Source organism: Pongo abelii, chromosome 5 (assembly GCF_028885655.2).
Source record: "Pongo abelii isolate AG06213 chromosome 5, NHGRI_mPonAbe1-v2.0_pri, whole genome shotgun sequence".
Taxonomy (NCBI): Eukaryota; Metazoa; Chordata; class Mammalia; order Primates; family Hominidae; genus Pongo; species Pongo abelii.
The window spans coordinates 34268955-34295053 of NC_071990.2; the positions used below are offsets into that span (position 1 = coordinate 34268955).

Genomic DNA, 26099 nt, shown 5'->3' on the forward strand with positions numbered 1-26099 from the left:
CCCAGCTCCCCATCCAGGGACTGGGCCCATGTTTTGCACCTCCACGCCTTTGCCGGGCTGGGCTGCTTGCCTGGAATGCCTTTCTCTTCCCTTTGTACTCTAGAGATGACTCCTTCCTCTAGCACTCCTTCCCAAACCCCACTCCTGTGTGAGGGGCTCCCCAGCACGGGGCCCCTGCCACCTCCTAATTCTACCACACTTCAAAAGAAACCTTTTTTTATGACAACATATAACCTTAAAATATTATCAAAGGGAAGTCTTTCAGAAGTTCAACCACACGCATTTTGGATGCGCACATGTAAGGAATATACATTAAACTAGAACGGTGGCCTAAGGGAAGAGAGTGGGGAACAGGGACAGAGGAAATAAATAATGAAAACCAGAGCTGGGCCATGCATGGCTAGAAACTGAGGCATGCGATTGACTCAGCCCTCCACCCCACACCCAAGGAAACACAAGTCCCCCAGATCCCCAGGGCCCTCTGAGCATCTACCCTTTCTACTTCTTGGTGTCCCTGTCTCCCTCAGTCTTGAGCCCCCCCTTATCTGCCCATGTCCCTCTGGCCCTTACTCCACACTGGGACTGGGGTGGTATTTCAGTGTATCTCCCATTCCTGTCCACAGCTGAGTGATGCCAGCAGCTCTCATGAGCAGTGTGAGTGTCCCCCACCCCTCCAGAGTGCAGACCCCACAGCAGCCTAGTGAGGCAGCCAATGAAGCATCACCCAACTTGACAGATGAGGAACTGAGGCCAGAGGGGTGAGGGGCCTGGCCAGACCCTTGGTTTTGTCCAGCCAGCATTTAGGGCCTCCCTCAGTGGCCTGGGAGCCGCCTCAGTGGTGGTCATCAGGGCAGTATTGCTGCCTGGGGCAGGGGCCGGTCTGCGAGTGTGGAGAGAAGCAGTGGGTGGGAGAAAGCAGCTGCCCTTTGTCTAAAAGCTGCCCTGACCCTCGGTCAGGATCTGTTGGCTCAAAAAGGAGGCACATGTGCCAGACTCAGCCAGGGGCATCTGGAGAAGAGGAAACTGGGGGACAAGTATGGTGGTCTACAAATTGTCCCCCCAATCCTCTCTCCCCTATTTCACTAGGCACATGACTCTGAAGGACAGGGTTTCCCAGCCTCCCTTGCAGCTAGGTGAGGCCTTACCTGACTGCGTTCTTCCTCATGAAATACACATGGAAGGACTGTGTGCAGCTCCCATGTCATTCAATTAAAATGGGTCTTTCCCCCATGCGTCTTCTCTTTTCCCTTCCATGAGCAGAACAACCATTGAGGTCATCTAGCCTCAATCTTCAGGGAGCCAATGGAGCAACAAGATGGAAGGATCCTGGGTCCCCACTCCCACCCACCCACCATGTCCTATTACGGCGGAGAGAAACAAACATCTGTCTGATTTGAGCTGCTCAGTTCTGGGACCTCTTTGTCACAGCAGTGTAACTGGAAGCCCACTAACACAGGCAGAAGTTCGGTGTCCAACTATCAGTCTATCACATGTGGAAGAAGCGAACTGCTTGGGGATGGGGTGAGCAGAGGGGTCCACCATGGGACCAGTAGGGAGGCATGAAGGTCAGAGTCCAGCTCAGTTAAAGGAAGAACTTTCTCCTGGCCAGAGTTGGGTGGAGTCAGTGGCCTATGAGCTCCCTGTCAACAGAAAAATTCAAGCAGACGATGAAGAATCACTTAGCCGGATGGTGGTGGGCAAGTTTCAAGGTTTATGTGCTACCTGGACAGGTGCCAATGGAAGAAAATGGTGCCACAACATCCAAAAAAAGAATAAGAACACAGCATGGCACCTTACAGCTCATGAAGAATTCCCACCTTCATCTCTGAAATGACCCATGTCCTTCCAGGATGCTGGATGACCAAGAGGGCAGAGGGACCACAGGACAGGTCATTTTGGATGGGGCAGCATCCAAGAGGTGGCCTGGGATGGCAGGTGCTGAGAAGGAGATGAGCACAGATCTGCACCCTGAGGGCGGGAGCCGAGATTCTAGTTGCAGGGAGGCATCACACTCTCTCTGAGCCTCAGGCGGCTCTTCCCCTCCTTTGCTGGGCCTCACTTGTAACTTGAGCAAGGTGGCCCTTTTTGCCTAGACTACTTCTCCTGAGGGGCTTCCAACTGCCTCCAACATCTTCACCCCATTCTATCCCCCATGGTCAGAAAAAGAGCAGCAGTGGCTTTGCGAATCACAGTAGGCCAGGCTGGTGAGAATCAATTCCCCAGAGCTCCGTCACCCCCTGGGGGAACTGATAAAACTGAGCTTCCAAGCCTGTAAAACCCATCAGCAGCTCCTGGCTCAGAGGTGAAAAAAGTTCTCAGCAACCACAACAAAATCTCCACTGACTGCAGGGGATGCAAGCCTGAGGGCAGCTGAGGGGCACCAGGGGCAGCTGCAGACTAGAGAAAGTGTGGAGAGGAAGGACCACAGGGCCTCTGCTCTCCTCTAATGCCCTACCTGTCTGCCCTAGAAAACCCAACTCACAGGTTCCAGAAGCTGGGGAGCTCTTCACCCAAGCCTCAGTCTCACCATCTGGAAAATGGGAGCCGTGAGTCTGCCCAGGGCCCCCACGAGCTAACAGTGAGGTTCTAAGGGAAAGGTTCACCAGAAGTCAGGACACTTGGGGTCCAGTCCTGCCCGCAATGCTATGGGGGAATCTCGACACCTGCCATGTGGCCCTTCTAACAAACTGACCTTCTCAGAGCCGAGATTTTCTCATCTGTAAGATGGGGTGATAACAAACACCACGTGGGGTCAGCCAAGAGGTGAACAGAAACACTCTTTAAATCCTGCAAAATGCTGGGCAGAAGGACAGGGCTGGAATTACTCCAGCACTGGGGACCGGATAGGGACAGCAACACTCCCGGAGCACCCTCAGTGTGAGGGGAAGGCCAAGGGGTGTGGGCCAAGGCCCCGAGCCCACCCGGTGCTGACAATAGGCCCTGGCTGCTGGTTTTCAGTTGCCGGAGGCGCAGATAACAATTAGCCAGGCAGTGCTAGGCACCAGCTGACAGCCCCCATTTGTCGCCCCTTGTCTCCGCACCCAGTCTGCCTGCAATCAGGCCCCTGAATTATTTATTCTGTTGTTTGTTTAAAGATACGTAGCCTGCCAGTGACAGAGTGAAAAATGTCCCTGTTCCACAGGAGTGACACCTTCCCACTCCTCCTGCTCACACCCCCTCCATCCGGCTGTCCCCAGAATTAATCACCTCGCTCCTGCCCGGTGCCTCCATGCCCCTGTTGTCACTGAGCTGAGAGGCAGTAGGGGCACAGGATGCTGGTTGCTGGCCTTCGCACAGGAGGTGGGGAGAGGGGCTTCCCACTTCCCTACCATGGAAGCCCCTAAGACTTTCGGGGGGGAGGATGCCAAGGCCTGCAGGGGGTCTGGGTGATGACAGACCCCTCGGTCCCTCCCAACCCCAGAGCAGCTGGAAGTGAGGCCCGTGGGGGCTGCCCCACAGCCTGGAGGCCCCAGGCCCCTCTGGGCAGGAAGCAGGAGCCTGGGGATATGGGGTCTCCCTCCCCAGGCCTCCATACCCCTCCTCTGGCAGGAGTGGGTAATTGTCCCACGTTCCCAGGTGACTGGTTGGAGCAGAGGCAGAGGGCAGTGCCAGTACTGAGCCATCAGAGCTCTCTGTGAGGGCCCCACCCTTTATGGGACCCTCTGCCCTGTCACAGCACCCGCGGTGTCATCTTTTGAGGCCAGGGTGTCACCTCCGGGAGGGGCTAATACCCACTAGCTCTGGGTATTAGGAGCACTGGGGAAAAGCACATCTGACAGACCTGTTCCTGCACGCAGCAGAGAGGGGGTCTGCATGGAACAGGACCTGGGACCTGAGAAGGGAGGTCTCCATGGGAAGGAGGAAAACTGGAACAGGGACGGGGTCCCCAATCAGGCAGAAAGGCCTGGTCAGGGCTTCATCTGGGGTTTCTGAACATCCAGGTAGACATGAAAGGCCAAAGGTGGGAGTCCCATGGGCCCCTCTGTCCCTTCCCTGCTCTGCATGGGGGCCAGCATGGCACCCAAAGGGAACCCCAGGGTCGTAGGTTGAGGGAAGCTGGTGTTCTATGGGGAGGAGGAGGACTGGAAAGAACCAGAGGTCACAGGGCAGGAAAAGGGGGACACACAGGCATCAGGGGTGTTGATCAGAGAGGGAAGGGTATCAGAAGCCAGTATACTCTCCACAACAGAGGCGCACAGACTGGATCTCCGAGAAAGAGGGAAGCTGGCAAAGATGGTGGCACTGCTCCGTAACCAGCCCTGGAGGGACCTGTCCTGGCCAGCTCCAGACCGCAGGCCTACCCCTCAGCCGCCGAGGTCCCTGCTTGGTGCCCTCCTCCACCACAAAGCAGATCCTCTCCTGCTGGGTCTCCTCGGACAGTCCCCCAGACAGGCAACTACCTGAGCGCCGCTAGGCAGTCCTGTAGGCCCCTCTGCCTCACCCTGCCCTCACTCACCGGTCCTGGCCGGCCCATGTCCCAGGTCCCCATAGCTCAGGTGCCTGCTAGGGGATGGCTGAACAAAGCCAAGCTGGGTGTTACAGCTGCTCTGGGCTCAGGGCCACTCCCACCCCACCGGGTTACCAAAAGGCCAGTGTGCAGGGCCCCGGGGACGACCCCTTCTCCCAGAGGGGCTGAAAGGGCACAGGCGGAGACCCAGGCCCCAGCACAGGGAAATCCCGGGGTCCCCGCTCACCCTCAGGACCCAGGCGCCCCCTGGTGGCCTGCCTCGGGGTGGGGCACAGATCCCTGGAAGGGCGCTGCTAGGGCACCAGCTGGGGAAACCTTGAGGTTCTCTCCAGGTCACCAGGAAGGGGCAGGACAGAACGGGCTCTAATGTGGTGCCTCAGGGCTCTCCCTGAGAGGCTGGCTCCCACCTGTAGCCTCAGGGTTCCCCCAGTGTCCCCCGCCGCCTCCCCAGAATCGGGCATCGGGGCAGGGCGGGGTGGGGAGGGGCAGGAGCTCAGCCGACCTGCTGCAAAAGGAGCGGGGCCTGGGGCCCGAGGGGGCGGAATGGGGCCAGGCACTCACCTGGGGCCTCAAGGTTCTCACAGAGCTCAGACTTGGCCTCTCCGTTGGGCCGGAAGTTGCCCTTCTGCGTGAACTTGTTGGACATGGTGGCCGCCGTAACGACGGCTTTGAGGCTGCGCTTGCGCTTGGGCACGTTCTGCTCCGGGTGGAAGAGGATGATGTAGACCTTGGGCATGTAGAGCATTCCCAGGGACACCGAGGCGCTCAGACTCACCGAGACCGTCAGCGTCGTCGTCTGGATGTACAGCTGGCGGAGGGCACGGCGGCGTCAGAGCAGGCTCCGCCCCGACTGCGGGCCCTGACCCCGCCAGTTCCCACCCAGGGACGCACCCGGGGACCCCACCCTGCATCCCGCTGCCTTCAGGCAGAAGGAAGTCGTGGCTTGGAGCTGGGACTGCAGACCAGGGTTTCTGCATTCAAATCTTGGCTCACTACTTCCAGCTGTGTGATATTGGACACGTCACGTCCTTGTGCCTCAGTTTCCTCACGTATAATATGGGCGTGATAATGATAGTACTTACCTCCTAGGGCTGTTGTGAGAATTAAGTGACTTAATAAATGTTTTAAAAGTGTGGAAAACATCTGGCACGTGGTAAGTGCCATTTCAGGTTACCGCTATTATTTGCTATGTGGAGGAGGCGCGCCTGAGGGGAGGCTCTCAGGAGACCACAGCTGGCCCTTCTCAGGGCTGAGGGCGAGAGGAGCACCCGTTGGTGCTTTGGAATAACACCTAGTGGCCATGTCACAGCCCCTCGGATCAGGCCGCCATTCAATGACTGCCCCCGCAACGGTCCCCCAGTACAGAGCATGGGATCCTCGGCACCCATCGCGATATGGTGGTGGCAGCAGTCAGAGCTCATTTCATGCTCGCTCGCCAGCACTGACAGTGACAGATGTTTAGCAAAATGAAAGCCCATTAATCTGGGTGTCAGATAATCCATTTTACAATAGTAGAGCCTTCCAGGCAGGGCCCGGCAATTCCCACTGTCCCCGTCTGGGATTCCCCTCCCTGCCTCTCCCTTCCTCCGGGTCCTCCAGGCTTCAGCCACCCCTCTGAACCTCCTCAGCCAAGGTGGGACCAAAGGAGACCCAGGCTAGGCCTCCTGGGTCTGGGCATGAAGGAAGCAGGAAATGCTCTTCCCCAAATCTGCTCTTTCTGAGCCTGGGTCCTGCCCTGGTACGTGGCTGGTGTGCTTCCTCCAGGAATCCTCTCCTGACCCCCAGCTCTATGGGCCCCCATGATACCCTTCATTTCTTCTACCCAGACCAGCAGTGTGGACACAGGTCTGGACTTGTTTCCTGAAGGCACAGGGGCCCTGGCCTCATCTGGCAGTACCCCCCATGTAGGGACCAGGTCTTCCTGTCCTTATATTCCTCCCTGTCCCTTGCACGCCGCTCCATAAATGCCTCATGACACTGGATGGGATGACCTTCATTTCCAGCCACGCTGCCCTGGGTTTCCTACCTTTGGGAGAGGGACTGGAGAAGCCGTAGGGCCTAAAAGGAGAATCCTGCCCTTCTGTGGGCCTCAGTTTTTCCCTCAGTGCAATGGGATGAAAGTAGCTACCTCACCCAAACCATGAGGGTACCCCAAGCACAGACTCTGAAGCCATGTGAAACTTGCTTTTAGTGACCACAGGCACTGAGTGAAACTGAGGAGAAGAGACATGGGGGACATGGGGGCATGACCGGACAGCCATGATGTGCCCAAGCCAGGGCACTGACACTCCTCAAAGTGCAGCCTCCGGGCTGGCGTGGCCCAGGTCAGGCAGAGCTGCGAGGGGAAGGAGGCCGACAGCAGCCACTGGTTCAGGAAAATGTCACAGGCCCAGAGGAAATGAAAGCCTGTCCCCCAGTGAGCACGTGCCACTCCAGACAGACAGGCCTCCATCCTCAGACACCACTTACACTCTCACCCCCGGGCACGGAACTCTCCTGGAGGGAAAGGTCATGACCAGCCAGCGGGGCCATGCTGGCCATCTCTCCTGCCCAAATTGGGGCTGGTGGCCAGAGTGAGAAGGCAGAAAGAAGCTCCAGAGCATCAAAACGATGCTTGGGGAATATCAGAGTCTCGGGCTAATGGAGAATAGGCTTGTCATCTGGGTCTTCACCATGAGACTAGGAGTTCCCTGGGGACAAGGTGTGTCTCCCTCATTACATCAGGGTTCCCTGAGGGCAGGGCTGGCTCTCCTCTCACACTGGGGGTTCTTGGAAATAGGGGTTGTGTCCCAGGTAAGACACCCATCTTAGACCCTTTGCCTGCTCCTTGTTGATGGGTGCAGTGCAATTGGGCCCACATGGAGTTGGTGGGACCAGGGATAGAGGCCCTTCTCTGGGCAGAGGAACCCTTGCAGGGGGCAGAGGAACCCTTGCAGGGGACACAGTTCTATGTTGAGGGCCAGAGTCCTGGGTTCCAGATTCTACTCTGCCCCAGCCCACTGTGGGATGCTAACAAGTTTCCTCCCCTCTCTGGGCACCAGACGCCCCTCCATGAACACAGGCAGGGCCAGCGCTATGAGTGTACAACCTGTGCAGTCACCCAGGGGCCTGTGCCTAGCTCTCGGTTTAAGGTCCTTCCGCCACCATATTGAATCGTGGATAATTTCTGAACAGTGGGCCCTTTGTTTTCATTTTGTGCTGGGCGCTGAAAATTATATAGCCAACTCTCAACACAGGCATGGGCACAGTCATTGGTCTTCTGTTCTATTTTGTTTTTCAGCCTAGGAGCCTTTCTACAAACAAAATTCAAGGGATATAAATAGATCAAAACCCTCCCTCCCAGCATGGGCCCTGAGGGCTCCTCTAGCCATCCCCAGCTGGGAGGTGGGCCCTGTACACAGCAGGAGCGGGGCTGCCCACCGCCAGTTCCGCTCCTTGCCCCAGGGTGTGGAATTTGAGCCCCACCATGGAAGCCTGCCTCTGGCTCAGACATTGTTTCTGGAGTCCCCTCTGTGAAGGCCATGGCCACCAGGAGGTGGTAGCAGGTTAACCCTTATCAGAGAAACAGTGATCCTCTAGACCCCAGCAGGCACTCCCGAGGGGCTGAACCCAGGCACCAGGAAGGTCCTAAAGGGAGGCAGAGTGAGAGGCGGCCTTCGGGCTATGATCTGCCCTCCTCTCCCACCCACCTGCCTCTTAGCCCGCTGGTGCCTGAACTCCCACCATCCCTGCTCCCCTGTGTGGATGGGCCCTTGCTGCACTCCGTCCTCCGTGAGGAATCCTGCATTCACCCTCACTAGTCATGTGCTCCCCACAGTGAAGGAGCTTGTCTGAGCTGAGTTTGATGCAGGAGGACAGAGGACACCTGGGGTGAGGAAAGGGCACAGGAAGGAGCAGCTGTAGATGTGGATGATGAATTTCCTGCTTTCGTGCTAGGCCTCGTGGGTACAGGGTTCGAGGGGCCCCATTGGGGGCACTAGGGAGCTCTGCCTGCCTTGTGCTTCTGCGGGCTGACCCTGATAGGAACCGAGATCCTCCGAATCTGTACAAACCAGACAAATAAACTTCCCCACACCCTGACTGCCTCTGCAGCCACGTCATGCCCAAGCATGACTGAGCAGTAACCCCACGTAGTAGAGAAAGCCCGCTCAGTGTAATTCCAAACGGCTGTGGTGTTAAGCCCTGGAAATCCGGGCTAAGGCTGGGAAATCCAGCTGCCTGCTCACCAGAGCGGCACAGACGGTTTCACTCTGTGCCAGCACCTGAACCCTGGGGGAACGGGTGCAGTTGAGCACGTGCAAGTGCGTGTGTGCATACATGCATGCCTGCTCACACACACATCAATATACACGTACGTACCTGCATTGACACATACACCTGACCTCACAGCTGCACATTTGCATCTGACTCAGCTGGGCTCTGTCTCTCACACACACACACACACACACACCTCTTCACACATGGGTACACACATATACATAGACACAAATGTACTCACACACATCTACACACATCCACCTGCACACACTCACTAACGTTTGCACTCACACATCTGTACACTTGTGTGCACAAACACTCCTGGGCACATATACTCAACCTACACATCCATACACACACCAGCAGCTACATACCCCTCAGCACACCCCTCAGCACAACCATCAACCCATCCCCGCTTAATCTGCATGCACATGGGCACACACCTGTGCACACACACACCACACATGCACCCAGCATGTACATGCACAAAAAGGCACACACACGTCTATACACACACACCTCTGTAGGCACACAACTCCTGACAACAGCCACACCCCACTTGATCTACATGCAAACACACACACTTAGCAGCCAGACCTGCAGCTTGCACTGGGGCATTTTGCAGCTCGGCATGACATGGCCCAGACACGGCCCCAGGTTGCCTGAGTCTCTAAGAAGCCTGGTAGTCTGAACCGCAGGAACTTCACAGCACATCTCCTCCACCGCCTCCCATTCAGAGGCCCAGAGTGGGAGAGGTGTATGTCCCATGTCCTAGGTCACCAGGGAGAGAGCACACTGGTGTGAGGCCAGCCTGTCGTATGACCTGGGACGAGTCCCTGTCCCTCTCTGGGCCTATGAACTGATCATCTCAGGGACTCCCTTCATAATCAGGGCTGGCTGGGGGAGCCTCCTAAAAAGGCAGGAATCAGAGGCTGGTAGGTCACCTGGAGAGATTGAAAGGGTAGGGAGGCTGAGCTGGGGGGCTGGGTTGCAACATCTGGAGACCGGAGGGCCTGATATCCTGGGATGACAGGGACCCCACTGGGGAGTGGGCTGCTGGCAGGCAGCCAGGGGGAGATATGGCAAGGGGGAGGGAGGGGCTTAACCATCACGTGTGGGCCTCCCAGCCAGGTACCTTTACTCCCTGAGGAGGTGTGGGAAGGGGCCTCCTGGTATTGTTGAGGGCAATTTCTCAAGCTGCCAGCTTCCTGGGGTATGGGATGGCCTCCCCGCTGCTCCATGGGGCCCATGAGCATTGAGAGGCGTGAGGGCCTCTTCCTGCACCTGCACTCAGCAGGGAGGGTCTCCCGCAGCAGGCCTGGTGGAGGCCAGAGACCCAGCTCACAGCACGGGCTGGGCGCCGTGGCTGCACCGGGGCTGCTTGGCTCAGGCTTGCAAGGCGGGATCCCCCTGCTGAAGCAGGCCCAGTCTCAGATCTCAGATCTTAGGACACTCACTGCCAGCCCCAAGATCTATCTCTTAGGGCCCCCCACAGGGCCCCCATTGGAAGATGACCCTTGAGGAGCTGTTGGAAAAGAGGTGGGCACCTACCAAGGAAGTCCCAGGGCATGAAGTATCCCAGAGCTGCAGGGGGGAAGGGTGTGCTGGGGATGGGGGGATGCTCCTAAGTTAGACAAAGTGGGGTCAAGTCCAGCTGTGCCACCAAGGCAAGTCACTCCCCATCTCTGTGCCCCTGTGTCCTCATCTGTAAGCAGGGGATGATGAGACCTCATCAGCTGCCATGGGGCCCAACGGCCGTTAGGTAAACTGTCTCCACATGACAAGCACCCCATCCCATGGCTGCCTCACTGAAAACTAGGCATCCCTGGGAGCTCAGACGGGCGCTCACAGCTCGCTCTTTCTTTCTCTCTCTTTCTTTCTCTCTTTCTCTCTCTCTCTTTCTTTCTTTCTTTTTTTTGTTGTTGTTTTTTTTTTCCATGAGATGGATTCTCACTCTGTCACCCAGGCTGGAGTGCAGTGTCGCAATCTCAGCTCACTGCAACCTCCATCTCCCAAGTTCAAGCATTTCTCCTGCCTCAGCCTCCTGAATAGCTTGGACTACAAGCATAAGCCACCATGCCTGGCTACTTTTTTGTATTTTTGTTAGAGACAGGGTTTCACCATGTTGGTCAGGCTAGTCTCAAACTCCTGACCTCAAGTGATCCACCCGCCTCAGCCTCCCAAAGTGCTGGGATTACAGGCATGAGCCACCACGCCCAGCCTTGGGCTCACAGCTTGGGCACACAGCTTTAGATGCCAGGCTCAGGCTGACAACTCCTCAGATATGTCTCCAGCCCAGAACTTGCCCCTGAACTCCAGACTCCTATATTCAACCACTGACTTGGCAGCTGCATTTGGACGTCTAATGAGCGTCCCAAACTTAGCATGTCCAAAGGACCCCTTCTCCTGCCCCCTCACAGGCTCCTCTCATTGTCTTCTCTTCCTTAGCATGGGAAACTCCTTCCTTCCTCATTGCTCAGGCCTCAAAGCATGGTGTCCTCCTTGACTTGACTGTCTCCTCGTCTCCCACCCAATGTGCCATCCATTGGAAACCTGGCCAGCCAGTCTCCAGATAGGCCCAGACTCCCCCCCTCCCCACTGCATCTGCTGGGGACACCCTCTCCCCTGCAGAGCATGACAGTGACCTTCTCACAGCTGCTCTTGGCAGCCAGGGGGTCCTTTTCAACCTACATCAGATAGCACCCTCACCTGCTCAGAAGCCTGCAGCGGCCTCTCTTCTCACTCATGGTAAAAGCCAATGTCATTGCCACCATCTGGCCTGTCACCTCTCTGATCTCGTTCCCCACTCCTCTGGCTTCCTCAGCTCCGCACCCCTTACAGTGTATTAACTGTTTGTGTACCCATTGTGTCATGTGATTGTGACAATACCTGGAAGGACTGCAGGGAAAGGGACATGGCCCCAATTTACTGATGAAGAAACTGAGGCTAGGGAGACAAACTGGCTTGCCCAGATCCCACACTTATACATGGAGCTCAGACCAAGACCCGGGGTCCTTGATTCACCTTGATGTCCTGCCTTCAGTGACTCCCAGTCCTTCAAGATAAAACCCCCGAGTCACCCAGCCAGCACCAGGACTGGGATGTGGGCCGAGCACACAGGTCTCTTGGGGTGTGCCCAGGTCCTCAGATCAAGCCAACAGGAGGCAGAGGTAGCCACTCTGCAACTCCAGCCAAGGGAAGGAAAGGCCCTCCGCCAGCCCCTAGCCTTTGGGCTTCCAGGGCAGCTTGGGGCTGGGGAGAGAGGGAGGGTCCCATGGGGATCCTGTGAGGGGTAGATGGAGGAGGGAGAAGAGGGGAGTGAACCAAAAGGAAGACAGGGTTGAGTAGGGAGAGAGGTAAGAGAAAGGAGTCTAGAAAAGAATGAAGAGTGAAGGAGGGTACGGCATTCCAGGCTTATAGAGAGAGGAGGGGAAGGGATGAGAGAATAGGGGGAGGAAAGAAGGGAAGGAGATGGGGTAGGGGTAGCAGGGATGGAGAGACAGGGAGAAAGAGGAGGAGGGGGGGAAGGAGAACAGGGGGAGGATGGAAAGAGGGAGTAAAGTGGGGCTGAAGGAGACAAAAGGAGGAGAGAAAAAAGGAGAGATGAGACACAGAGAAAGGGGGAGAGAGAAGAGAGAGAGGGGCAAAAACAGAGAAAGACTAGCGAAAACCCAGAACCCAGAGAGAAAACTTGCAGCTGGGAGAGAAGGCAGAATGAGGCATGAAAGAAGGCAGAATGAAGCATGAAAGAAGGCAGAATGAGGCAAGAAAGAAGGCATTTCTGGAGCAGGGGGGAGGCCAGCCAGCCTCAGGAGGCTGCCCCCTGCTCACCGCCCTCACCTACCCACCGTCCACCCCCGGCCCCCACCACTCACCTTGTCGGCCGACTGCGAGGTGCCAAAGAAGATGGGGATGAAGGCCAGCCAGACGATGCAGGTGGTGTACATGGTGAAGCCAATGGGCTTGGCCTCGTTGAAGGTCTCCGGCACGCCGCGTGTCTTGATGGCATACACAGTGCACGTGACCATGAGCAGCATGCTGTAGCCCAGCAGGCAGATGAGCGACAGGTCCGAGATGTCACACTTGAGCACACCCCTGGCGAAGCGGGGGTCGAGTGTCCGCTGGTCCTGGAAATCCACCACCGAGTGGGAGGGGTCCACCACAAACCACACACAGATGCCCAGCAGCTGCAGCGAGATGAGGCTGAAGGTGATGGCCAGCTGTGAGGCGGGGCTGATGAAGCGTGGGGCACTGACCGAGCGCTTGCCCTGCTCGAAGATGCGGTAGATGCGGTTGGTCTTGGTGAGCAGGGCCGCGTAGCTGATGCTCATCCCTAGTCCCAGGAAGATTCGGCGCAGCGAGCAGGTGCCGAGGTCGGGCTCGGCAATCATGAGGAAGGTGGTGGCATAGCACAGGAAGATGCCCGCCAGCAGCACGTAGCTCAGTTCACGGCCCGAGGCCTTGACGATAGGCGTGTCGTTGTAGCGCACAAAGGTGATCACCACGAACAATGTGGCAGCGATGCCCACCACAGCCAGGAAGAGGGGCAGCACAGCCCAGGGCGAGTCCCACTCGAGCTTGATGATGGGGATGGGTCGGCAGGCCGTGCGGTTCTCCGTGGGCCGCATGTCGTAGGGACACGTCTTACAGGTGTAGCGGTCCACCTGGTACTGGTACCCTGTGCAAGGCTCGCAGTGCCAGCAGCAAGGCATGCCCTTCACTGTCTTCTTCCGCTCACCCGGCTGGCAGGGCAGGCTGCAGATGGAGCGGGGTAGCTGCTGCCCGCTCCCCGGCCAGTGCATCCGCTCTATCTGGCAATGACAGCACCATAGACCAGGCCTCAGAACATGCCACCCTGCGCCCGGGACCATCCTACTGGGTGGTGGCACCTTGTAGCCCCACACTCAAATCACCAGCTAGTTGGCTAAAAGTCCAGCTGCCCGGACCCCACAGGGACATACTGAATCTAACAGCTGGAGTTAAACAAGGTCTCTGGCATAACTCAGACATAATTGACCTACAGGGAATCCTGATTGAACCCGAAATTCTCAAGACTCATATGAAGAAACTGAGCCCAGAAAGCAGTAGTGACAACCTAGAGTCACAGGCAACAACAGTGGCAGAGCAAAGAGAACTCAAGAGTCCTGACTCTTAGCCCCTAAGGCCTTGCTACTCACAGTGGTCCCCAGGGCGGCAGCAGCAGCCTCACCCAGGAGCTTGTTGGAAAGGCAAATTCCAGCCCCATCCCAGACCTACTAACTCAGAATCTGAGTTTCAAGAAGACCCCCAGATGATTCCTGTGCACACTGGAGTGGAAGATGTGCTGCCCTACGGCCCAGCCCAAGGCACTTCTGCCACACAGCAAGGAGTTGGATTCAGCAGAGAGCTGAACAAAGGTTTAATCAGAGGATGCTTAATGTGTGCTCAGGGGTTAGCATTTCTTTACATCTTGCTCTAAATTAGTGCTACCCACAGTTACATGTCCCTGAAGACACAATGGCTGTGAGCAATAGAGCCACATGAGGGTTGTCACACCCTACTGAATATGTTACAATATTCTGGAAAGTGAGAGTCCCAGAAGAGTCTCAGGCATCGGGCAAAGGGACTTGACTACACCTGGGAGCTGTATTCAAAGCAACTGTTCTAAATAAAGTGTCTCTTAGGAAGAGCTCACTCTCAGAGCACAGCAAGCCTGGCTAGACTGGTGCATTTGCACTGGGTGCTACCTCCTGATAAAGTGTAACCAGCTGGTTGGGGGGTGTGGGGAGGGCTTTAGAATAAAGGAAAAGGGGCCAGGCATGGTAGCTCAGGCCTGTAATCCCAGCACTTTGGGAGGGCAAGGCAGGGGGATCATGAGGTCAAGAGATCGAGACCAGCCTGGCCGACATGGTGAAACCCCGTCTCTACTGAAAATACAAAAATTAGCTGGGTGTGGTGGTGTGCACCTGTAATCCCAGCTACTTGGGAGGCTGAGGCAAGAGAATCGCTTGAACCTGGGAGGTGGAGGCTTCAGTGAGCCAAGATCACGCCACTGCACTCCAGCCTGGCGACAGAGCAAGATTTCATCTCAAAAAAAAAAAAAAAAAAAAGAATAAAGGAAAGGGGTAAGGTGGGGTGGGTAGGGATGCCTCGTGGCAAGGTAGGAAGAAAACTTCAAGGGAGAAGGTTGTCCTGTGGCTCTGGGCATGACAGGATGTGGATTAACTCAGAAGCCAAAGGGCACAGAGCAAGGACAAGTGCAACCTGTCCTGCAGGAATGTGGAGGCGAGACGGTCCCTGTGGACTGCAGCTGTTCAACTGCAGGGGAAAGACCCTTCCCCAGAGGACATGGGGCAATGGTGAGTGTTCCGGAAAACTCTGTGGTTCTGATGGAAAGAGCAGTGACTGAGGTCAAGTCCTGGGATCACAGTTCTGTTGCTACCTGGCTGTGCATCCTTGAGCAAATGGCTTCTCCTCTCTGAGCCTTTGTTTTCTCTTCTGATCCAACGAAAGCAGATATGAAGCCACTTTGCCCTTTGTTACTTGCAGTGACCTCCATTTAGAAGTCATAATGGATATACTTTTTAATATTTCACTAGAAAGTCAGCTCCATGAGGGCAGGGGCATTGTGTTAACTTCCCTGCTGGGTGTCTTCAGCCCTCAGCACAGGCTGGAACATAGTAGAGGCCCAGCAGGTCTCTGTGGAATCTATGAAAGAATAACTGCACAGGCAAGAAGGTCCAGGGTACCAGTGATGCGACGCCGCCACACTCTCAGACCCTGGAGGAGGACAGTGGCCAGGTAGGTAGTTACAGGTACCTTGCCTGCTCTGTGGCCCTCACAGCACAGCCCAAACTAAGCCACTCACGGAGAAAGTGGGGAAGGTTGATGGTGAAAGTCCAGCCCCATCTCACCTCCCCTCACCACCTCAGCTCTGTCTGGGCCTTACAGGTGAGGAGGAGTAAGAGGGCGTTGCGAGCCGCATCAGAATGGGCCATGAAGACGGTCTGGCCAGTGCAGGGGCCTTGTATTCCTGGGGAGGGGACTTTCAGGAGAAGGGCCCACTGCCACCCACACATGCCCAGTCCCTGCCACCTTCAGTTAGGACATCTGGAAAATGGGGATAACTGCCTGCCTCACAGAGCTGTCATCCTCACAGCAAGGGGACGTGCTTAGAGTAGCAGCTCGGACACAGCAGGTACTCCCTAAGTGCTAGCTGCTGCCGCTAGTGAGTTCCAGTCCCCAGCCCCCGTGCTCTGCCCACTGCACCAAAACAAAATGGGCACATCGACTTGGTGTTGTCCCACTTTGCCAAGTGTTCCTCACACCCCGTTGTGCCCATCTCTCTCCACTCAGCAATCCAAGGAGCCTCATTTAGGAACAGGCTGTTCCTGCCACACGGTGTGGCCTTTAGGAGAGTCCTTCTGCCTCCCCAGGGCTGGGTTTCCTGGGAGATTTCCTCTGACTTAGAAGATGGTTGCGCTAAATGAGACTGCAGGCCAAGAGTGCTTTGAAGAGCAGAGCACGAGGGGTTCCTCGCTGGAAGAGATTATGACAAGAGGAGACGGCGGGGCCTCGATGCAGCACCCACAGGATCCCGGGACAAGGAGAGCGGAGGCCAGATGAGGACCTGTCTCTGAGTCTCTCCAGTCTATCCACAGGGTCACAGTGGGCCCACCCCAGTTATGGCTCACCCCTTCCCCTTGCAAGGTAGAGACCAAGTCCACAAGCACTTTGTTGAGGAACAAACCAAAGGTCCTTTCTCTCCAAAGACACTGCTCTGTTTCACAGCTGGGATACTGAGGGCCAGAGAGGGCAAGTCACCACATCCGTGGGACAGTCCACGAGCTAGGAAAGCGTGGCTAGGAGGACCCAGAAAAATGGCTGCCTTCTATCGTGCTTTGACGGGGCTGGAGAACTGGCAACTGGCTCACTACCCACCAGTCAGTGGTACAAATCCCACCGTTCGACCTGGGTCCTTTGCCTTAAGACTTCCTCCTCTGTCCAAATGCAGCCCTCCCCCTCCTCACCTTATTCCCCCATGCCCCCCCATCACCCCCCACCTGCCCACCCAAAAAGCCTTTGAGCCATTTCACTCTGGTGTGAATTCTTCTATCCAGAGTCCCCCCATCCCCTCCTCAGTGAGTAGCAGGCAAGAAGGCCCCAGGCTAAGGGAGGGGGCAGGGACCAGAATGGCAGCAGAACTCCGACTGCCCAGTCTTCCATTTCAGGGGGGGGGCCTCAGAGCCGCTGAGGTCTGGGAGGGGGCACTGGGAACGAAGCCCCAGCCTGGCAGCAGCGGTCCTGGAGGTCAGGGCTAATCAGTGGCAGCCTCCCCTTGGGCCCCCCTCCCAGGGGCTGGAACTGCGTGAGTCACTCTCCACCCACTCCCTGCTCTCCCACTTACTCTAAGATGCAGGTGGTCAGTCCAGGAGCCAATGACCTTGTACTCAGCAGAGTCGTTGCGCAGCTGGTATTGGTAGATGTCATAGCGCCCAGGTGCATCTCCATTCTCATTGAAGGTCACAGGGTTCCCTGCGATGCCTGTAAGGGTGGGCGGGTGTCTTTGTAGAGCCTTTACCCAGAGGCAGGGCAGATGATGAGCCTGGGGCAGAGACCTCTCTGACACACCCCTTCATGGAACATCCTGGGAGATTTCACCTCTTGGAAACATCAGGAGAGGCCTCCGCTTCCCACCCCACAGAACCTAAGGGCCCCTCCCCTCGGGCATAGCCCAGGATACCCAGGGTCAGGCACGGTCCGCACGACGTCCCCACCTGAGAAGTTGACGTTTCGGATGTATTTAAGCAGCTGGGTGCCATCTACAGGGTCCATGCGCGGGCAGAGCCCCACGCGGCCGGGACACAGGTCACGGTGCATGGCGTGCAGCGCGTGGCCCATGGCGTACACAGCATCGATCACAAACTGCACCTTCCCCTCCTGCTCATAAGCTGAATCCTGCCCAATTCGCTCACGGTCTGCAATGAAACACCAGAAACAGGGACACTCGGGAGGCCCACTGTCCTTACAGTGGTGTCATGGGGGCCAGACCACCCTCTGGCACCTGGAGAGGTGGCACAGCCCATCTGTGCATGGCCAGGCCTCCTGACTCCCAGCCCAGTGCTCTATCACCCAGGAGATGGCCCTGTGGAGGTGCCTGGAGACAGGCCGATGGGTGTAATGGGAGAGTCCACCGGCCTGGACACCGTACCACTGATGCCTGTGCCACCCAAGGTCCCAGAATATCCAGGGCAGACTCCCTTGTCACCTTTCACCCTGGAAGGCAGTGTCCCAGAGGTCTCCCTGTGGCTGTGGCCCTTGTTGCCTTCCCCCAAGCCTGGCCTGGGATAATCTTGGGAGCAGCTGCCCCTCTCGAAGTCTGAGAAACAGCCAGGACAGGGGCTATGTCCATCAATGAGGGGAGTGCCCTTAAAGCCACTCACCCATGGGCAGTTGCTCCAGCCAGAGGATGTATGGATAGGGTATGGATAGGGAAACTGAGGCCCAGAGAGGCTGAAAGATTGCCCTCAATGGTTTCTAGTCACCCTAAATACCAGAAGTCACCATCGCCCCCATCCATCCCTCTTCTACCTCAGGGACAACCCTCTTGTCCCCCAGTGGCAAGGATAAGTGAACTTTGCAAACTGAGAAACCCATCCCCATGGGCTTCTCACTGCTAACTGCAATGGCTCCTCAAGGCACCGTGACCGGGGTCTGACCTCCCATCTTCCTCCCCTCCCCTCTGTGTCCACTGCCCTCTGCTCTGGGGCCCTGTGCAGCCTCCTTGGTTGTCCACATCAGCAAAAAGGGGATCATGATCCCACCTCACAGATCTGCCATGAGGCTTCCATGAGATAAGGTAGCGAAAACACTTGGCAGCTAGCAGGTGGCTCATCCACAGTACCCTATGTGCTAAGAGGGCTATCTTCCAAGAGGGCTATGGAGCTCCCTGGGCTGGAGCAGGTGGGACGACTTTGTGGAGGGGGAGGTGGTTCTTGGCCTGGGCCCTGGGTAATCATGATATTAGATAACATATTGAATAACAACAATAACATTAAGTAAGTAACTTCCACCAGTACCTGCTATGTGTCAGGCATTGTACGGAACTCTTGATGTATATTCACTCATTGATTTCTCACAACGATTACAATGGTGATTACAATGGTGTAATCACCTCCATTGTAGAGATGAAGAAACTAGCTGGGCATGGTGGCTCACGCCTGTAATCCCAACACTTTGGGAGACTGAGGCGGGTGGATCACTTGAGGTCAGGAGTTCAAGACCAGCCCAGCCAACACGGTGAAACCCCATCTCTACTCAAAATACCAAAATTAGCTGGGAACATCAGGAGAGGCCTGATGGGAGGTAGCTGTAATCCCTGCTACTCAGGAGGCTGAGGCACGAGGATCACATGAACCCGGGAGGCGGAGGTTGCAGTGAGCTGAGATTGCACCATTGCACTCCAGCCTGAGCGACAGAGTGAGACTCCATCTCAAAAAGAAACTGAAGTCCTGAGCACAGAAAAGCTCAGTAACATTCCAGGACCATGAAGAGCTGATGTGAACTCAGGTACTCCAACTCCAACCCTGAGCACCACACTCTGCCACACAGGGATGCAGATGGGCAGGAACGTGGGAAGGGGACCAGGGATCGGAAGTGAGGACATGGGGGAAGGAGGATGGCTGGGAGGAGGAAGATGGAGGATGGGCAGAGACAGGGAAGCCTGGCTTCCCCTCCTAAGACCACAGCCCTTGCATACAGCATGGCCTTCTTCCTCAAGGCCAGGACGAGGAAATTACTCCTCCTATCACTCTACTCCTAGCCCGTGCCTCTCAGCTAGAGGGCACATGCCACACTGCACAGAGGCAATTCCCCAGAGGGCAGCGGGGTGCGCACCTGCACCTGCATCCTGCCCCCATAGGCCAGGGTTAAGCTGGGTCCACATGAGGCAGTGATTCCCCGGGGACTCCAGAGGTCACTGTGTCCAGCCCCCTGCTTGGACACCCTGAAGGCAGACCCAGGGTGCAGGGTATCTCACTGCCTCTCCCTGAGGCAGTACCCTCTAATCCCTTCACACCCTCTAACCCTGGCCACACCAGTGGCTGTACCCACACAAGGATGTGGGGATGGGGGATAGCTGGCCTGGTCACTCATTAACCCTACTAGCCAGAACCACATCCCATTTTCAGCCTTGCTCAGGGTAGGTACTCACATATTGCTGAGTGGACAGTAGAAACCATAGAACCACAATGCTAGGGACACCAGGACCACGGGGGTCATCTGCCCCCACAGCCATTTTAAAAACAAGAAAACTGAGGCTGGTGGGGAAGCCTAGGTCACACAGCCAGGGGCGACAGGATGGGCACTTCCAGCTTCCAGACCCCACCCCTGCTCCATCCCAGGCTGCACTTGACTTGGGTCGTGTCTGCTAGCTTTGCTAATCAGCAACACTTTCCAGGCCAAGGCACAAACAGACAGGATGAACACGAAAGGCAGCTTCACCATCCTGCCTTGTCCGAGGCCTCTGATCACAAGGTCACGAGGGCCTACGGAGAAATGGAATGGACAATCCCATCCCCAAAGGACATAGAGAAGGCCGGGACAGTGTTGCCTGGAAAGACCCTCCCTGGACCCACACTTACTCCCTGCAGGCCCCTAGGCCCTGCTCTCTCCAGCCTGAAGAAGCATAAAACACTGCTTGACTCCCCCACAGCTCCCATCACACCCTCATCTCATATGGATGAGAGACTAAATTATTAACCAGGGATGGAGTGAGAGGCTGCGGCCGCTGCAGAGAGAAGGCAGCTCTCTCTCAAGGCCAAGGATGCACCCAGCCATGGGAGGCTAGCTGGATCTCTGAGGAAACACACCTCCCCCACGAGGCTGGCCTCAGCCTCTCCTCAGAGGGTCCCGCTGAAGCATCCACTCCTGGGCCACTTGGGCTCGGGGCCAAGTGCTCTCTCTGGGGCCACGAAGCCATCGGTATGGATGCTAGTGTGGATATCCCGCAGGAGCCCCCTCGCTAGGGTAACCTGCCTCCACCCAGGGCAGCTCTGGGGGAAGGGCTCTGGAGTGCTAGGCCTGGGGTGCTGCCCTTACAGAGCATCCATCCCAGCGCTGTCACAGCAGCGTGGACTTCTAGCAACTTCTCAGCTCCCTGTGGCCTCCTGGACTTTTGTCTCAAGTCTACCCCCAGTAACATATGGGAAGACTGGGGTGCAGTGAAGTGACCAGGCCATGAGGATGCCCACCACACAAATACACACACACACACACAGACATACATACATACACATATATACACAGACACACACACACAGATACACACACACACAGACATACATACATACACATATATACAGACACACACACACCACACAGATACACACATGCACAAACACACACCCCCACACCACACACACTCCTCAACTCTGACTTCAGATGCCTCAGGCCCTTCCCTTATGCCCCACAGGAAACAACGACAGGACCTAGGTGACTCCCCTGGAGGGGTAGCGGGCATGTAGGGGAGGGGTGGGGATACTGCAGGAACCACAAACCCTCACTAAACAAGACAGGACGCTCTGGCCTAAATGAGCAGCTGCAACTGTGCCTGTGACGTCAGCAGCTTTGGGCTCACCCAACCGGGCTCCTCAGCAGGTGATCTGCAGCCGTAGCTCATGCTTACCCAGAGCCATCGTGCGCCTGGCACCTCACCTTCCCACAGCTCTGGGAGACAGGCTTCACTGGCCCCCTCACAGGGGAGGTAGCAAGGTTTGCAGGTGGGTGGGTGGTGTCCCAGAGCCTCACAGGAATCCTAGCACCAAGTAGGTGTTTGACACATACCTGTAGATGGAGCTAGCTCGGAAGTGGTGGGGCTGGGACTTGAACCCAGATGTCTTTGGTTGTCCAAAAAAGTCTTCAGTACCCTGAACTGCCCCTCCTCCATTTAGCCGCTGACCTGCCTCCTTCCCCCTGTCCTGGGACCCAGGCCCTGCCCCCATTGTCTGGCCAGGCCTAACCAGGGATTAAGGACTCCCTGTCTGCAGGTCTAGAACAGGAAGGTGGCAGTGGAGAGAAAGGGGTGGGAAAATCCCCTCTCATGGATGGGCAGGAACCCCAGGACCAGGCAGGGGCACCACAGTTCTGGGAGGAAGAAAGACATGCATTTCTGAGAGCTGTTGGAGGAGACAAATTCCAGACACATGGCAGCAGTGACAGTAGCAACAGTTTGAAGATGTCCTAATTGTGTCCCGGGGCACAGTGAGGCAGAGATGCATTTGGCTCTGCCATGGGTGACAGTCAGCTGGGGAACCATCCAGGGAGGATTTTCTCCATCAAAACCCCGAAGCGTGGTTACTACGGCGACTGCGGCCTTTGTCTGCAGGTTGTAAATTGTAATTGAAATGAGTTTTCAAGGTTGAAATAATCAGAGTCCTTCTCGTCTCCCCCCTCGCTTCTCCACAACTCACCTGCCCAGCCACAATCCTCCAGTTCTAGCACTGGTACACAGGTGCGTGCACACACATTGCTGAAGCAGCTCCCTCACGCCAGGGTAGACAAAATCCACCACACAGACACTCACAGGTATTCACATCTGCATGCATAGAGTAGCAAATACACAAACCTTCATGTATTTACACGTCTACACACACACATGCTCTAACACAGGCGTACATATAAATGCTTCCAATATAGCTACAGCTACACATTTAACACAACACTAACACAAACACATGGGCTCAGATTTACCCACTGGCTTAGGCTGAGAAGTCCCCAAGCAGATGCTGAGGAGGACTTGAGAGGAAGGGTTTTATTAGGGGGTGATGCCAGGAAGCATAAGGAGGGGCCAGGGAGGTGAGGTGGGGGAGGAAAGTCAACTCATGCCAGCGTGTGGGGCTCTGTCCTGCTGGGTACCTCCAGGAAACCCTGCAAACTACACCTCAGCGTTGTCCCATCCATGGGGATAAATGCTCCAGCTCTGCCGGTCCTAGGCTGAGGGCTGCTCCCAGAGGCATGAGCCCCATTGCTGCGCACAGGGATGGTTAGTGCTGAGGGGTACAGCTGGGGCACCGATAGCATCTGCTAAACATGTACTCATTCACATGTTCAGTCAAGCACTGACCCATGTCTACACCACATACCTACACAGATATAAACCCGCATTTACACAGCCTGTCTCCCAGAGCTATGGGAAGGTGAGGTGCCAGGCACACGAAGGCTCTGGGTGAGCATGAGCCACTAATATACACCTACACCCATTTTTGTCTCTTAAGCAAACTTGCAGGGAGTAGGGAGTAAAACAAGGGGGTCCCAGAACCCCTCCAGAGGGCTGTCTGGTGTCATGGACCAAACAAACACACACGGCTCTGACTCTCGGCTGGGCCATGGCCCACCTATACACTCTAGGCCAAGTATACGAGTGTCCTAGCGCCTCGGTCTCCCAAGTGTGAATTCCAGATAGTAAGACTTACTTCGAGGGGCCGCTGGGAGGACTGAGGGAGATGCAACACCATGTCTTGTGCACAGAAGTCCTCTCTCAGCCTCAGCTCTCCTTTCCTCCCTGACCCGCCCCCGCTGGATGACGCCCCACCCCCGGGGGCCTACCCTCCGTCCTGTCTGCAGCCTGGCTGGCGCTGGCTCTAGTGCTGATTCTCCCCACTCCTTCCCCACCAACATGTGATGGGCGAGGGATGCCCACCACATAGACAGACCCAGGTCAGCTCGGCCTAGCCCAACATATGGATGGGGTGGAGAAAGCTGCCACTCTGTGCTTCCTCAGACATTCAGTTCCTTCTGTCCCTCAAGTCCTGTTCCGGAGTCCAGGCTCACCATCCCACAAGCCCCCAGATTCCCAGAAGTCACCAGCCAGGATCTCCCTGGCCCAGAGTCACACGCTTGCTCTTCAGCCCTATACCACAGTTTTGCCAGTCCCCTCCTCTCGAATTTTCATCCTCATCAAGTCGCCTGCTTTCCAGTCTGGGAATTTCTAACCCACTTGGCTGGGTCTCCTCCATCCCTAGCTCTGTCCCCCACAACTCAGCCTTGGCCCAACACCAACTCCTTCCAGTCCCAGTGAATGATGCACCCAGGTGTTTTGAGGGCTTAGTGGTTGGGTCAAAAGGGATCCCCATCTCAGTGATAAGGAAACCGAGGCCTGAGGAGGTGAAGCAGCTTACCCAGTGGGAGTTGACTCTTGACTCCCTCTCAAGTGTTCTTTTACAAGCTCCAAGAGCTCTGTGGTAGCATCGCCCGGGGCTCTTCAACCTTGAGCCAGCCACAGGCTCCTTTTGAAGGAAACAATTCTTGCAGACCCTCAAGAATATGACCCCAGCAAGAAAACACTGAGGAGAGAAGCTGACAGCTTGGCTGTGACAGTGAAGCCCAACTGCAAATGACCACAGCAGCAGAGAAGCCGCGTCTCTGAGACTGGGAGAGCTCACTTCGGGATGGCCATCAACATGAGAATGCAGACTTTAAGAATCCTCACGGCACTCCTGGGTCCCTGCGAATCTGGCCTCAAGAATGTGTCCTCAGATGTCCACAGACCTCGCTTTGAGAAACAGGATTCGAGCCCCAGGGTCTGGTGGGGCCAGCTGGAAACCCCCACTCAGCCCCTTGCTGGGCCTGGCAAGTCACTTAGCATCTCTGAGCTCCAGATCCGTCTGTGAAGTAAAGCTGGCACCTGGGACTAGGCAAGGAGAGTCACACCTGGCGCCTGCACAGCCCAGTGCCCAAGAAGGACCAGCTCTCAACTCCTCCCTGGTTCTGAGGCCAACACACCTCGGCTGAGAAGCTGGGGCTCAGCTCTCCCACATAGGAGGGGCTGGGGCTGGGGCTGGGGGTGGGGGGATTCTGGGGACTGAGTCTCAGGCAAATGTGGATGAGCTGCCCCTGCTAACAACTCCCAACGCAGACATCCCTCTCCCCCATTATTCAGCCAGCCTCCCTTCAAGCAGCATCTAGCTTTCCCCCTTACTAGGTGACAAGGTTTGGCTCTGTGTCCCCACCCCAAATCCCACCTCAAATTATAATCCCCACATGTCAGGGAGGGACTTGGTGGGAGGTGATTGGATCGTGGGGGTGGATTTCCCCCAGGCTGTTTTCATGATAGTGAATTCTCAAGAGATTTGATGGTTTAAAAGTGTGGCACTTCCCCTCTCGCCCTCTCTCTCCTGTTCCACCATGGTAAGCCGTGCTTGCTTCCTCTTCAGCTTCCACCATGATTGTAAGTTTCCTGAGGCCTTCCAGTCACGCTTCCTGTACAGCCTGCAGAACTGTGAGTCCATTAAACCTCTTGTCTTCATAAATTACCCAGTCTAAGGTAGTTCTTTACAGCAGCGTGAGAACAACTAACACACTAGGTCTTTCTCTTTAAGGTAGAAATATGAGGTCATTTCTCCAATTTAAGCAAACAAACAAATCCCCTCTCTTGACCCAACCCTCCCCAGCTAGCATCCCCTTTCTCTGTTCCTGCTTACAATGTAGCTCCTCGAAAGAGGTGCCTCTGCTCACTGTCATCAGTTTCTCTCCTCTGTCTCCTGACCAACTCCAGTCTGGCTTTTGCGCCCACCTCTCTAAGGAGACTGCTCTTGCGGAGGTCACAATCGCCCCCCAGGTGGCTAAGTCCAATGGCCTGGTCCAGCCCTTGTCTCACTTGGCCCCTGGACAGCATGTGATGGAGCCAGTCACTCCCTCCTCCAGTGCTCTCTTTATCGCTGCCAGGACACCACGCTCTGGGCCCTGCTGCCTCCCGGGCTGCCCCTTCTCAGCTTCCATGCTGGGCCCCCTCTCTCTGCCCCCGACACTCCAGCATCCAGGGCTCACTGGGACCTCTTCTCTAGCCACACACACTCCTTGGTGCTCCCAGCCAGCCCCATCTGTACTCTGCCACCTCCCCAGTCACATGGCCACTCTAGCCTCTCCCTGACTCCAGCGCCTACTCCACAAGGCCACGTGGGTCCCAGCAGGCATCCCACTCTCCACATGGCCTCCACCAAAGCCCTGCCTTCCTTCCCAGCCTGCTCCTCCTCCCGCCCACCCCACCGCAGTGCGTGGCAATTTCATCCCTCTCCTTGTTCCAGCAGAGAATGCTGAAGCCGTCCTTGACTTTCTGTCATCTTTCTCTCACCTTCAATCCTTCCATAAACACCACGGCCACACTGCAAAGTTTACAAAGAATCTGACCCCTTCTCACCACCTCCATGACCCCCCACCCGCCCCAGGCCCATCATCCCCACCTGGATTACAGCACCAGCCTCCTAACTTGTCTCCCACTCTGCCCTCACTCCCAGAGAGGAGTGAGCAGGTAGCAGCCCAGTGATCTCATCAGGACATAAATCAGGTCACATCAATCCACTTTCAGACCCTGCAATGGCTTGTCCCATTCTGCATAAAA

The 26099-nt window shown here is 56.2% G+C and overlaps 1 protein-coding gene across 4 annotated transcripts in view; it reads right to left on the reverse strand.

The window, feature by feature from the left end:
* GRM4 (glutamate metabotropic receptor 4) overlaps positions 1-26099 on the reverse strand; it is a 127522-nt gene that overhangs the window by 4422 nt on the left and 97001 nt on the right. For all 4 annotated transcript variants that reach the window (XM_024248960.3, XM_024248963.3, XM_054557413.2 and 1 more), the window contains 4 exons: positions 17482-17682; positions 17112-17248; positions 12601-13536; positions 5030-5276 (listed from right to left, as the gene is read on the reverse strand). In XM_024248960.3, coding sequence (XP_024104728.1) covers positions 5030-5276; positions 12601-13536; positions 17112-17248; positions 17482-17682 — 1521 coding nt within the window. The remainder of the gene's footprint in view (positions 1-5029; positions 5277-12600; positions 13537-17111; positions 17249-17481; positions 17683-26099) is intronic.